Consider the following 14,056-nt stretch of genomic DNA (forward strand, 5'->3'; position numbering starts at 1 on the left):
TGCCCAGCCTGCTTGAATTTTTATTGCTTGAAAATCTTTTTTTTTTTTTTTTTTTTTGAGATAGAGTCTCACTCTTTTGGGTAGGCTGGAGTGTAGTGGCATGATCTCGGCTCACTGCCAGCTCTGCCTCCCAGGTTCACGCCATTCTCATGCCTCAGCCTCCCGAGTAGCTGGGACTACAGGCACCCGCCACCATGCCCGGCTAATTTTTTGTATTTTTAGTAGAGACGGGGGTTTCACCGTGTTAGCCAGGATGGTCTCAATCTCCTGACCTGAGGTGATCCATCCGCCTCGGGCTCCCAAAGTGCTGGGATTACAGGTGTGAGCCACTGCGCCTGGCAAAGATCTTGTATTGATCATATTGTGTGTCTGCAACCAAAATATGCACATTAGTTGAAACTAGAATTTTGAAAAATTGTGGATCATCATAAGCTGTGAGGAATTTTTTATGGTTTGAATGGCCATTACTAATACCCAACTGATCAAACAAATATTACAGTTTTTATCAGTAACAAGTAGAAATACTAAAAAACATTGGAAACATGTTTCTTGAGTAGGTGGGTTCCTTTTTCTCTGGTTAATTCATGCATTCACTGTTGGATATAAGCTATTGCTGAAATGATACAGATTTCAGCTTCAATTCTAGTTCTTTATTTGTTTTTTCTTTTTCTTTTTTTTGAGATGGAGTCTTGCTCTGTTGCCCAGGCTGGAGTGGAGTGAGGTGGTACAATCTCAGGTTGCTGCAACCTCTGCCTCCCAGGTTCAAGCAATTCTCCTGTCTCAGCCTCCTGAGTAGTTGGGATTAGAGGCATGTACCACCACTCCAAGCTTTTTTTTTTTTTTTTTTTTTTTTTTGTATTTTTCGTAGAGATGGGGCTTTACCATGTTGGCCAGGCTGGTCTAGAACTCTTGACCTCAAGTGGTCCACCCGCCTCAGCCTCCCAAAGTGCTGGGATTACAGGTGTGAGCCACCATGCTCAGACCCTCAATTCTAGTTCGTTCTTTTTTTTTTTTTTTGAGACAGAATCTTGCTCTGTTGCCAGGCTGGAATGCAGTGGTGTGATCTTTGCTCACTGCAACCTCTGCCTCCTGGGTTCAAGCGATTCCACTGCCTCAGCCTTCTGACTACAACATGCATCACCATGTCCGTCTAATTTTTTGTATTTTAGTAGAGACGGGGTTTCACCATGTTGGCCAGATGGTCTCGATCTCCTGACCTCGTGATCCACCCACCTTAACCTCCCAGAGTGCTGGGATTACAGGCTGAGCCACCGTGCCCGGCCTTTTTCTTTTTCTTTCTTCTTTTTTTTTCCTTTTTGAGATGGAGCATCACTCTTGTTGCCCAAGCTGGAGTGCAATGGCGCAATCTCAGCTCACCGCAACATTTGCCTCCCGGGTTCAAGTGATCCTCCTGACTCAGCCTCCCAATTAGCTGGGATTACAGGCATACACCACCACGCCTGGGTAATTTTGTATTTTTAATAGAGATGGGATTTCTCCATGATGGTCAGGCTGGTCTCGAACTCCCGACCTCAGGTGATCCACCCACCTTGGCCTCCCAAAGTGCTTGGATTACAGGTGTGAGCCACCGCACCTGGGCTAGTTCTGTTTTTTAAGTTTAGAAACCTTGATAACATCAATTAGATAGGAATTAGCAAGATTTTTGTGTAACAATAGTGTCTAATTCCAAGTTGTTTGCCAAAAATTGACATAAAAAGCTAGTATAAAAAATTAATTATTCATCACCTCACAAGGGAAGTCCTTCTAGTTGCTAATAAGTTTTATTGAAGTGAAATTCGCTTACCATCAGGGTCACGTTTTCAAAGTGTACAAGTCAGTGATTTTTGGTATATTCAGTCAAGCAACCATTACCTTGATCTCATTCTAGAACATGATTCCAGTTTTGTGATATTACAACTATTGCTTTAACAACACCCTTCTTCCTTGTCTCTGATCTTTTAAAAATAATTTTTCTTATTTTAGAAATGATACATGTTAATTGTAGAAAACTTAATTTTATTTATTTATTTTATTTTATTTTATTTTTTTGAGACGGAGTCTCGCTCTGTCGCCCAGGCTGGGGTGCAGTGGCCGGATCTCAGCTCACTGCAAGCTCCGCCTCCCGGGTTCACGCCATTCTCCCGCCTGAGCCTCCCGAGTAGCTGGGACTACAGGTGCCCGCCACCTCGCCCGGCTAGTTTTTTGTATTTTAGGTAGAGACGAGGTTTCACCATGGTCTCGATCTCCTGACCTCTTGATCCGCCCTCCTCGGCTTCCCAAAGTGCTGGGATTACAGGCGTGAGCCACCGTTCCCGGCCGAAAACTTAATTTTAAAAAGATAAAGGAGAAGATTAATAATCACTCATTACCTATGCAGGTGTTTGAGTTTGTAGCGTTTGTTTCTCTGAAGTTATTTATACATATATATGTGTGTGTGTGCATGTATATATATAGAGAGAGAGAGAGAGAGTTGGTGGGGGGAGGGGAGAGAGACAGGGTCTTGCTTTGTTGCCCAGGCTGGAGTGCAGTGTGGTGTGATCATGGCTCACTGCAGCCCTGAACTCTTGGGCTCAAGCGATCTTCCTGTCTCAGTGAGTATCCTGAGTAGCTAGGACTACAGGCATGGGCCGCCATGTCCAGCTAATTTTTTTTTTTTTTTTGAGACGCAGTCTTGCTCTGTCACCCGGGCTGGAGTGCAGTGCCGCGATCTCGGCTCACTGCAAGCTTCGCCTCGTGGGTTCACGCCATTTTCCTGCCTCAGCCTCTGGAGTAGCTGGGACTACAGGCGCCCGCCACCACGCCTGGCTAATTTTTTTGTAGTTTTAGTAGAGACAGAGTTTCACCGTGTTAGCCACGATGGTCTCGATCTCTTGACCTCGTGATCCTCCCGCCTCAGCCTCCCAAAGTGCTGGGATTTCAGGTGTGAGCCACCACACCCGGCCCCATGCCCAGCTAATTTTTAAGAATTTTTTGTAGAGACAGGGTCTCCGTATGTTGCCCAGGCTGGTCTTGACCTCCGGAGCTCAAGTGATCCTCCTGCCTTGATCTTCCAAAGCTCCCAGGCATGAACCACCGGCCCAGCTTAATTACTTTCTCTGAAGTTAATGAAGCTTAAATCTGTATACCGTCAGATCTTAGAGCCTCCCATCTAGAACACCAGGCTGAAAAGTGCTGTGGAGAAGAATAAGGCCGGAAAGGGGAGCGGGAAGGTTGGTTAGCAAGCGGGGGTGTTGGGGGCTTGGCAAGTTGTAAAAGGGGTGTCAGAAGAGGCCTTGTGGAGAGGGCAGCTTGAGGTGGAGCCGGAGCTCCAGGGAAGAGCTGGATGAGCTGAGGACTCCAGGGCCCCGAGGTGTGAGTGGGCCGGGGCTGGCAGAATGGCCTTGTCTGAGGCCTCGGAGGCTGCAGGGAGACTGCGACCTGCCTCAATGTGGCTGGGACACCAGCAGGGTTTTGAGGGCAGTGGGTCCAGAAACAGACCTGGAGACCTAGGAGATGTGGGGAGACTGGCAAATGGGCACAGTCACAGGGCAGATGGTGCCAGAGGCTCTAACCAGGACTGTGACTGTAGAAATGAAGTCGAACTGGGAGCCAGGAGAAGAGAATGACAGTCACTGAGACCACATCTCAGAAAGATTCGACGTCTTTTTCTGGGTGACTCCTTAAGAATTTAGTGGCTTAGCACAGCGCTTACTACCTCACGGTGTGGGTCATGACTGGGAGTGGCTCAGCTGGGGGGCTCTGGCTCACCATCACTCATGAGTCCTCGCTCAGGCTGTGGCACGGTGGCTCACGCCTGTAAGCCCAGCCCTTTGGGAGGCCAAGGTGGGAGGATTGCTTGTGCCCAGAAGTTTGAGATTAGCCTAGGTAACATAGTGAGACCCCGTGTCTACAAAAAATAAACAAAAATGAGCCAGGCATTGTGCATACCATGGTCCCAGCTACTTGGGAAGGTGAGGCAGGAGGATTGTTTGAGCTCAGGAGGTCCAAGGCTGTGGTGATCGTGCCACTGCACTCCAACCTCGGTGACAGAGCAAGACCCTGTCTTAAAAAAAAAAAGCTGTGGGTGGGCTGTGGTCATCTGAGGGCTTGCCTGGGCACGGAGGGGCTGCTCCCTGGCTCACAGGCACGGCATGCTGGTGCTGGGTTTAGCAGGAGGCCTCGGGTCCTCCCCACGTGGACCTCTCCATGGGGCTGCTTGGGTGTCCTCACAGCACCGTGGCAGCTTGCCCCAGAGCCTTAGAAGCCATTTTCACGAGGTCTCACTGGTCACCTGGTCAGCCCTGTTCGGTGTGGGTGCAGTCTGCCCAGAGACATGTCAGCTGGGAGGTGAGATGCGTTGGGGGCCCTCGTGGAGGCTGGCCAGCTCGCTCGTCTTCTGCCTACAGAGAGGAAACTCAGAGGGCTTCTTGGACACAAAGTAGCTGTGCCTTGAGGGTGCCCTGGGAGGAGGCTGGAGCAGAAGGCTTCTGGACCAGGGACCTGTCTCCTGCCTGGGGTCATGGAGTTCCCAGTGCCTCAGCCTGGAAGGCCTCGCCTCGCAGGGACAAGCCCACTCCTGAGTCTCCCTCCAGACCAAGGCTGCCTGGCCTTCTGGACCCCACCTTACTACGTCAGCCCTGGGGAGCTCCTGGAAGGGCGGGGACTGGTCACTGCTGAGGGTGCCGTCAGTGATGGGTCCTGGGCTGGTCAGCAGGGTCAGTGGGCTTCCCACACCCTCTTGCCATGCTGCTGTGGCCCTTGTCTGCCAGCGGCTGGTGCGGGGGGTTCCTGTGGTTTGCATGGCCATGTTGTGTATCTTGGAGGTCAGGCAGGTGGCTCCGGGCCGGGCCGCCCTCAGCCCTGCTCCGTGACTTGGGCTTGAGGTTGGGTGAGTTAAAGGCCAGCCAAGCCTGAGGCCAGTGTCTGGAGACCACCAGGTCCTGAGGCACGGTGTGCCTTGTGGCCCCCAGACCCCCCAGAGGCCGTGTGGAAAATTCACCTTTAAAGACTTAGGGTATTAAGATGCAATGAAGCTTTCAATGTGGTGGGGCTACATGCAGGGCCCAGGTAATTGGGGAAGGCATCCTGGGCTCACCTGTACTGCAGGTATTCTTTCTTTTGATTTAAAACCACCACATGGGCTTTGCTTCATCCCTCATCTGCTCTGCACCAATTTCCCTGGCAGCCTCGTGGGTGTGACCTTCCAGAACATTCTCTGTGTATTCACAATTTGTGCTGTGCACATCTCAGTGCGTGCAGTGACCCCTCAGAAAATGATCTTGCAATGTGTTAACTTGTTTTCTTTAACTTGCACATTTCTGTGACTCAGTCCACGTCGGTGTGTCTAGATCAGCTTGGTTCCAGCAGCTGCGTGATGGTCCATAAAATCAGGCCATCCCACTTGCTGAAGTAGTCGCCGCTTTATTCTTGTTTTCTGGTCGTCATCACCTCTCAGTGGTCCCTGTTCTGCATGGGGGGTTGGGTGGGGCTGTGGCTCCTGCCCACCGTTCCTGGCAGTCAGGAGCAGCTGTGCTGGGCACCTGGCTCTGGGCCACCTCCCTCGGGAGGAGCATCCTGGACTCATGGTTGGGGCCCAGGTACTCTTGCTGGCCGTGGCTGGGCTAACTGTAACTGGAGCCGTGGTTCTCAGGAAGGACACAGGCCATGCAGGGCCTGTAGGTCTCAGAATTCCCGTTGAGGGCCCCGGGAGGAGCCCACCTGGCGTCAGGTGGGAATTCTGAGAAGGAATAGGGATTCTGGGGCCCCCAGTGGGGATTCTGAGAATTCCCGGAAGTCCCTCCAACACGTGAGGTTGAGGACCATGTAATCTGAGCATCCCTGAAATCTATAGGCCCCTGTGGTCACCTGGGCCCTCCTCTCAGGGACTGTGTGCCGGGAGAAATGGGGCTGAATCTGGTGTGAGGTCAAGAATCCAGGGGAGAGGCCATACTCTCAGTGTTCCTCGGCAGGGCTCTGAGCGCAGGTCTCTGAGGCTGCCCAGCTGTTCATCCCCTCCTCGTAGGAGAAGCGCAGATCTCGTGCCTAAGTGTGCTAGGGTGCTGATGGGTGCCGCCTACAGGCCACTGCCCTCACGCGGGAGTCAGACTGAACGAACTAGTCCAGATCCACAGAGACTTCTAAACCGGGCTTGATGCTGACATGGAAAGTATGCAGGGCTCAGATTTGGGGGTGGGGTGACTTAGTCTGGGGTCAGGAAATGTGTAAGGATTTCTTGGGGTGGCTGTGACAAATGACCTCTAACCGTGGCTTAAGACGCAGAAATGTATTCTCTCACCGTCATGGAGGCACATGTCAGAAACTGAGGTGTCAGCAGACCCACGCCCCCTGAAGGCACTTGGGGAGGACTCTTCCTTACCTCTCCCCGCTCCTGGGGCCCCAGGCACTCCTTGTCATCCCTGGGCTTGTGGCCGCATCACTGCAGTCTCTGCCTCTTTCTTCCCTTGGTCTTACCTTCGTACGAGTCTGCGTCCAAACCTCCCTCTTCTTCCTTCTGTTAAGAACCAGTTACTGGATTTAGGCCCTTCAATCCAGTATGACCTCATCTTAACTTCATTACATCTGCAAAGACCCTAATTCCAAATAAGGTCACATGCACAAGTAGGGGGTGGACGTGGGGTAGGACCCGAACTTGTCTTCATCGGGAACACAGCTCAGGCCACCACAGAAAAAAGTGGTGTTAGAGCTAGGAGCTGGCTGACGGGCTGTGAACAGTGAGGAGCCATCCAGGGAAGGGTGTTGAGGCTGGCGGTGTGAGGAGGTCAGGAGGCCACCTTGGAAGGCCTGAGGCCAGGTGGCCGAGGCAGAAGGTGTGGGGGACACCCGTTGGCCTGTCTGCACCAGCTCCCCTGAGGTGGAGCCTTTCTCAGGACTGGGCTTCTTGGCCATCAGATGTTCCCACCGGGCTGTGTTCAGCCTCAGAGTCTATAACTGTGTTTCCAGGCTGGGCATGTGGCTCACACCTATAATCCCAGCACTTTGGGAGGCTGAGGCAGGCGGATCACTTGAGGCCAGGTGTTGGAGACCATCCTGGCCATCATGGTGAAACCCCGTCTCCACTAAGAATACAAAAATTAGCCAGGCATGGTGGCACGTGCCTGTAATCCCAGCTACTCGGGAGGCTGAGGCAGAGAATCGCTTGAACCCAAGGAGTGGAGGTTGCAGTGAGCCAAGATTGCGCCATTGCACTCCAGCCTGGGTGACAGAGCGAGACTCCATCTCAGAAGCAAAAAACCAATCTATAATCGTGTTTCCTTTTTTAAACAGGAAACTACTTTGCTTCGCACTTTTTCATGGGAGGAGAGAAATTTGACACCCCCCACCCTGAAGGTTACCTCTTTGGAGAGAACATGGACCTGAATTTCCTGGGCAGCCGCCCAGTCCAGGTGGGTCTGGACAGGGCTCTCACTGGGCTGCGGGAGTGGGAGACCCCGTCCCCAGCGGTCTGCATCCCAGCCATGAGGGCAGATGGGCACCAAATCACCCCTAAACGGGGCAGAGCTCCTGACAGGGTTCCAGTTGAGCTTGGGTGTGGACACGTGCCCTGGAATGGGGTGTCCTGGTGCTGCCCCTTAGAGGCCAGATGGCCAGGGGCAGGTCACTGCGAAACAGAGCTGCCATACTGAACGGGTGCATCTGGGTTGCAACGGCTGCAGAACGTTGTAGATTTGATTCCAGCCTTCTTGGATGACTTTCTTTTTTTTTTTTTTTTTTTGAGACGGAGTCTCGCTCTGTCACCCAGGCTGGAGTGCAGTGGCCGGATCTCAGCTCACTGCAAGCTCCGCCTCCAGGGTTCACGCCATTCTCCTGCCTCAGCCTCCCGAGTAGCTGGGACTACAGGCGCCTGCCACCTCGCCCGGCTAAGTTTTTGTATTTTTAGTAGAGACGGGGTTTCACTGTGTTAGCCAGGATGGTCTCGATCTCCTGACCTCGTGATCCGCCCGTCTCGGCCTCCCAAAGTGCTGGGATTACAGGCTTGAGCCACCGCGCCCGGCCAATGACTTTCTTTAAAAGGAAAAATAGTATTTACAGACCCCGGGCATTGTGGCTCATGCCTGTAATCCCAGCACTTGGGGAGGCTGAGGCGGGCAGATCACCTGAGGCCAGGAGTTTGAGGCGAGCCTGGTCAAAATGGTGAAATTCTGTCTCTACTTAAAAAAAAAAAAAAAAATTAGCCGGGCGTGGTGGTTTGTGCCTGTAATCCCAGCTACTCGGGAGGCTGAGGCAGGAGAATCACTTGAATCTGAGAGTTGGAGGTTTTAGTGAGCTGAGATTGCGCCACTGCACTCCAGCGTGGGCAACAAAGGGAGGCTGTCTCAAAAAAAAAAAAAACAAATTGACTTTCCCTAGAACAGTGGGCAAGAGACATGGTCCAAAGGAGAGATATAGACAGCTGGCTAATATCTTCCCCTCATTGCCAGAGGAGGGTACATTCGAATACTGTCATAGTACGCGAGTACTGTGAGCTGTCCGTTTGTTCAGCACACGTTTGGCACTTGTTGTGTGCCTAGCACTCTTCCAGGGCCTAGGGTGAAGGCAGACCCCGCCTCTGCTACCTAGTGGGAGTATAGACAATTAACACAGGACAAATGGGTAGAAGAGAGAAAGGGCAGAAAGGGAGACGCCACTGGAGAGGCCGTGGCTGAACCAAGCCGTGATAGGTGGGAAGGAGGCCCCTCCAGGAGGAGCAGAAAGGCAGGGGGCCCTGAGAACAGAGGAGGAGGTGAGAGGGTGCAGGCCTTGGGGGACAGGAGGCCGGAGGAGCCAGTAAACGTTGGGGGATCTGGGGGCTCAGCCTGGGGCGGGGGTGCTCGTTGGAAGCTTTGAGGATGGAAAGGGTGGGGCCCAAGGAAGGGGCTGAGGTTGCTCCGGGCAGTGATGGATGTGGGAAGCCTGGGAGAGCAGGTTGGGGATGGGCGGCCCCAGCGTGCAGGAATTGGGCGTTGAGGCTGCCTGGCCGGATTTGCTCAGGGTGGTTTGGTCCTGGCTGTTGCATGTGCGGGCTGTGTGGCCTGCAGCTTCTACCTGTAAATGAGGACAGCCTACCCACGCAGCCTCTAACACGGGGACGAGAACCCAGGGATACTCGTTGGGGCTGTGGCCGCTGCACCCTGGCCCGTTTTCTGTCCTTGGTCCCTCCTGAGGGAGTCACCTGCGGCCCTGTGGTTTTCCTCCTAGTTTCCCTACGTCACTCCTGCCCCTCACGAGCCCGTGAAGACGCTGCGGAGCCTGGTGAACATCCGCAAAGACTCCCTCCGGCTGGTGAGGTAACCTTCGCCCTGCCCCTGGGGACCCTGTGGCTCTGTGGGGCGCAGCCCGGGGCAGAGGTTCTGGCTTGCTTGAGGAAAAGGGCAGGTGGGAGGGGCCCCAGTTTCTGCACCCTCCCATGTGGAATCAGAGGCTGCCCTGGGCTGAGTGAGGGAAAGGGCATGTGGAAAGAGCCATTTAGCCAGGGCTTCTCAGCTGTGCCTCACAGGGACCCTGGGCAGTGTCTGGAGGCAGCCAGGTGGGGTGCTCTGGCATCTCAGTTGGGTGCCAGGGGTGCTGACTTCCCGCCATGCACAGGACGGCCCCCCACTGCCAGGAATGACCCAGCACCAGATTTCAGTAGGTTCAGAAACTGCCTAAACCAACTAGACTTGAGGCATCTGGGGCTGTCTCTGAACCAAAAGCATGTACCCCGTCTTCTGTGGGCAGGAAGAAGGAGAGGCAAGCCCTGGACCATTGGGCTTTCATGTCCAAATAGGAAACGGCCCCCATGTCTGCTGGAGAAGTGGGCTGTGTCCACAAAGCCGCCTTCACGGCCCTCAGCCTGGCAGGGCAGGAGGCAGCCTCCGCGGATGTGGCCTCTGATCCGCTGCCTCTCTCCACCGCCTGGGGTAGGTACAAAGACGACGCTGACAGCCCCACCGAGGACGGCGACAAGCCCCGGGTGCTTTACAGCCTGGAGTTCACTTTCGACGCTGATGCCCGTGTGGCCATCACCATCTACTGCCAGGCGTCGGAGGAGTTCCTGAACGGCAGGGCAGTGTGAGTCCCACATGCGGCTGGCAGCAGCTGGGCTGGGGGTCCCCGGACTCCTTGGGGAGGCTTCTCTCTGCCTTAGTAACCAGAGGGAGAAAACGAAACCCTGCTCTCTTACCATACTCCCAGGACTTTACCACAATGTGAGGGGCTTCTCCCACCCCAGGGACTCGTCTCTTCTCTGCGGGAACCAGCTGGGGTCCTGTGACTCATTTCAGTTCCGATGCTGCCTGGAGTTTGTGCAGCACATGGAGGGCCCAGTCCCACAAGACTGCCCCATTTCAGATGCCAGTCATAAGCCCCCACTGCCACCTGAACTTCTCACCAACCAGCCGTAAATCATGCTCCCACAGCCCACTCCTCAGGCTTGGTCAGTTGCTGATGTGGCTCACAGAAGCCAGGGAAACACTTGGCTGATGTTTGTTGGTTGATTGTAAAGGATCCAGATGAAGAGGTTCACAGGGCGAGGTGTGGGGAAAGGGGTGGTGCGTGCCACCTTCGTATTCACCAACCCGGAAGCTTTCCCGAAAACTGCTTATTTCAGGGCCTTTTCTGGAGGCTTCATCACGTAGGCAGGATTGATGATTAACTCTGTCTTCAGCCGCTGTCCCCTCCCTGGAGGATGGGGCTTGGCTGAAATTCAGTTCCAGGTTTTTTTTTTTTTTTTTTTTTTTTTTTTGAGACAGAGCCTCGCTCTGTTGGTCAGGCTGGAGTGCAGTGGCACGATCTCGGCTCACTGCAATCTCCGCCTCCCAGGTTTAAGCGATTCTCCTGCCTCAGCCTCCTGAGCAGCTGGGACTACAGGCATGCACCAGCATGCTTGGCTAATTTTTGTATTTTTAGTAGAGAATGAGGGGTTTGCCATGTTGGCCAGGATGGTTTCGATGTCTTGACCTCATGATCCCGTCCATCTCGGCCTCCCAAAGTGGTTTTGTTTGTTTTTGAGATGGAGTTTCCCTCTTGTTGCCCAGGCTGGAGTGAAATGGCGCGATCTCGGCTCACTACAACCTCCGCCTCCCAGGTTCAAGTGCTTCTCCTGCCTCAGCCTCCCTAGTAGCTGGGATTACAGGCGTGTGCCACCATGCCCTGCTAGTTTTGTATTTTTAGTAGAGACAGGGTTTCTCCATCGTGGCCAGGCTGGTCTCGAACTCCCGACCTTAGTTGATCCACCTGCCTTGGCCTCCCAAAGTGCTGGGATTACAGCCGTGAGCCAGCAGCCCGGCCCTCCTGGCCCAGGTTTTTGTTTGTTTTTCCTCAGGAGCTCTTCGACGACATTTCCAAGTTTCTAATCATGGCTTGGTCTTTCTGGCGGCCAACCCCATACAAGAGCCGAGAGTCACCTCACTGACACATAGACGCTCCTGCCACCCAGGACATTCCGCGGGTTTGGAGTTCTGTGTCGGGAGCAAAGATCACGGACCAAATAATAGAAAAAACACGCTCGTAGCACGCCTGTCGCTCAGGAAATGACAAGGGTTTTAGAGGACTCCGTGTCAGGACCTGGGGCCAGGACCAAATATTTATTTTTTATTGTGTCACAATTACATATTTGCACTTTCAGAGGTTTTATTTGAAATAAGGGTCCTTCTGGCCCTGAAGGTTTGAAACGTGCGACTTCAGCAGGAGCTGGCAGGACCGCCTCCAGCCTACAAAGGCACATCTGCCCCAAGTGGCTTTAGGGACAGGCAGGAGTGTACCCCCCACCTTCCTGCATTGGAGCACAGTGCTCAGTGGTCAGCTTTGCATCTGGCGATAGGGTGTGGTTGAGAGCCTAGCCTTTGAATGCTGTCCCCACTGAGTGGCTTGGGGCACGTGACTGCTTGTGCTTCTGTGTCCTCAGCTGGAAATGCGGGTGGGTGGTGTGAGGAGGGGACCGTGTGTCCTGTGCACAGCCCCTCATGTGACAAGTGCTCCTGAAAGGAGCCTGAGTGCTCGAGCTGAGGGGCTGGTGGAAACGACTCGTGGGGCTTCTGAGGGAACCTGCCACGAGGTGAGGCCGCCCTTGGGCTCTGGCCCTGGGCTCCCCGGCAGCCAGGGTTCTTCCTGTGGACCAGCACTTGGGGGAGGAACAGGTCCCTTTTTCTGGACTTTGTTCTTTGAGGCTCTACCTTGCCCTGGCACGTGATTTTATATATATATGTGTGTGTGTGTGTATATATATATATATATATATATATTTTTTTTTTTTTTTTTTTTTTTTAAGATGGAGTCTCACTCTGTCACCCAGGCTGGAGTGCAGTGGCGCGATCTCAACTCACTGCAACCTCTGCCTCCCGGGTTCACACCATTCTCCTGCCTCAGCCTTCCAAGTAGCTGGGACTACAGGCACCTGCCACCACGCCCAGCTAATTTTTTGTATTTTTAGTAGAGACGGGGTTTCATCGTGTTAGCCAGGATGGTCTCGATCTCCTGACCTCATGATCCTCCCACCTTGGCCTCCCAAAGTGCTGGGATTACAGGCGTGAGCCACTGTGCCCGGCCCAGATCATATTTCTTTAATGACACCAGAAATGCATGCCTGTGTGCTATGACAGGCGTGGAATTACTGGGTATAGGAGCATTTGGAGTGACCAGGGCAGGCCCCTCTGTCCCTTTCTTGCATCCCACTGCTTGGGGTTGAGTGTTTGACACCCACGGGACCTGGTGCCCTCCTCAGGCCTGGCCAACATGGTGGAGGAGCTGGGCTTCTGGGGCCTGGTGCCCTCCTTGGGCCTGGCCAACATGGTGGAGGAGCTGGGTTCTCGGGAGATGTCCGGGGGCTGCCACAAAGGGGGTGTGCGCCGAGGTCACAGGCCAGTGTGAGTGAGTGGTCTGCCCCCTGCCCCCCAGCGCTCAGGGGTTAGGTAACCATCTCGGGTGCGCTTGAAGAGAGGGTCCCGCTGCCACCAGAAAGGCTAGAGAGAACAGAGAAATGCCCTGCCAAGCCTGGCTGGTGTCACCCTGTCCTAGACCCCCGGGGGCTAGTGACGAGAGAAGTGCCACAGTCCCCCTGTCTCAGGACCTGGCGCAAGGCCAGCTTCCCGTCCCAGCGGGGATCACAGAGAAAACAGTCCCCTCCTCTCAGGACCTGGTACGAGGCCTGATTCCCCTCCCAGCAGGGATCACAGAGCAGGAGCAGCTCCAGGACCTGGAGGCCGTGCCCAGGCACCCAGACCCCATCCAGCCTGCCAGTGCTCCATCCATTTGAGCTGCAGGGCAAGCCACCCTCTCTGCCTCATGACAGGGAAACTGAGGCTCAGACAGAAGGGTGTGTGCAGGGCTCCACAGCTCACAGGAGAAAGCTGGGGTCCACCTGAGGGCGGTGTCTTTTTTTTTTTTTTTTTTTTTGAGACGAAGTCTCATGCTGTTGCCCAGGCTGGAGTGCAGTGGCGCGATCTCGGCTCACTGCAAGCTCCGCCTCCCGGGTTCCCGCCATTCTCCTGCCTCAGCCTCCTGAGTAGCTGGGACTACAGGCGCCCGCCACCGCGCCCGGCTAATTTTCTGTATTTTTAGTAGAGACGGGGTTTCACTGTGGTCTTGATCTCCTGACCTTGTGATCCGCCCGCCTCGGCCTCTCAAAGTGCTGGGATTACAGGCTTGAGCCACCGCGCCCGGCCGAGGGCGGTGTCTTAACTGTGCGTTTTACTGAGGCTGAGCCTGGGCCTCCCCTGTAGTGCCGCCTCCCACACTGGGCTCTGGTGGCCAGGGCAGGCCTCTTCTGCCTTTGTGTGTACAGTGGTGGCCCTCCCACACCCTACCCCACCTCTGGGCTCAGTGTGCCTTTGTCCAGGAGAGCCAGCCCTGGCCGCAGGCAAGCAGGGCGGTGTGGTGGAGGGAGGGGCTGTGGGGTGTGAATTGGGTTCCTGCATGGAGTTTTATCAGACATGAAACTGCTTGAGACACCTGTCTTAGGGATGCACTCGCGCCTGGCCTGTGGCGAAGACATGCGGAAAGGTGTTAAGAAGAGTGAGATATTGGTGACCATCTCAGGGGCCCTGACAGAATGATAAAACCACAGCGGGACCGGTGTGGTGGTTCACAGGACACAGCCCCAATG

At 54.3% G+C, this 14,056-nt stretch overlaps 1 protein-coding gene across 12 annotated transcripts in view; it reads left to right on the top strand.

Annotated features, from left to right (window-relative positions):
- Window positions 1–14,056, top strand: part of MGRN1 (mahogunin ring finger 1) — a 63,754-nt gene that overhangs the window by 12,825 nt on the left and 36,873 nt on the right. For all 12 annotated transcript variants that reach the window (XR_012429707.1, XR_012429706.1, XM_005591139.4 and 9 more), the window contains exons 2-4: window positions 7,264–7,382; window positions 9,175–9,263; window positions 9,880–10,026. Coding sequence is in view for 10 of the 12 variants with exons in the window: in XM_005591139.4 (XP_005591196.3) it covers window positions 7,264–7,382; window positions 9,175–9,263; window positions 9,880–10,026 (355 nt within the window). In the remaining 2 variants the exon portion in view is untranslated. The remainder of the gene's footprint in view (window positions 1–7,263; window positions 7,383–9,174; window positions 9,264–9,879; window positions 10,027–14,056) is intronic.

This window comes from Macaca fascicularis, chromosome 20 (genome assembly GCF_037993035.2).
Source record: "Macaca fascicularis isolate 582-1 chromosome 20, T2T-MFA8v1.1".
Classification (NCBI taxonomy): Eukaryota; Metazoa; Chordata; class Mammalia; order Primates; family Cercopithecidae; genus Macaca; species Macaca fascicularis.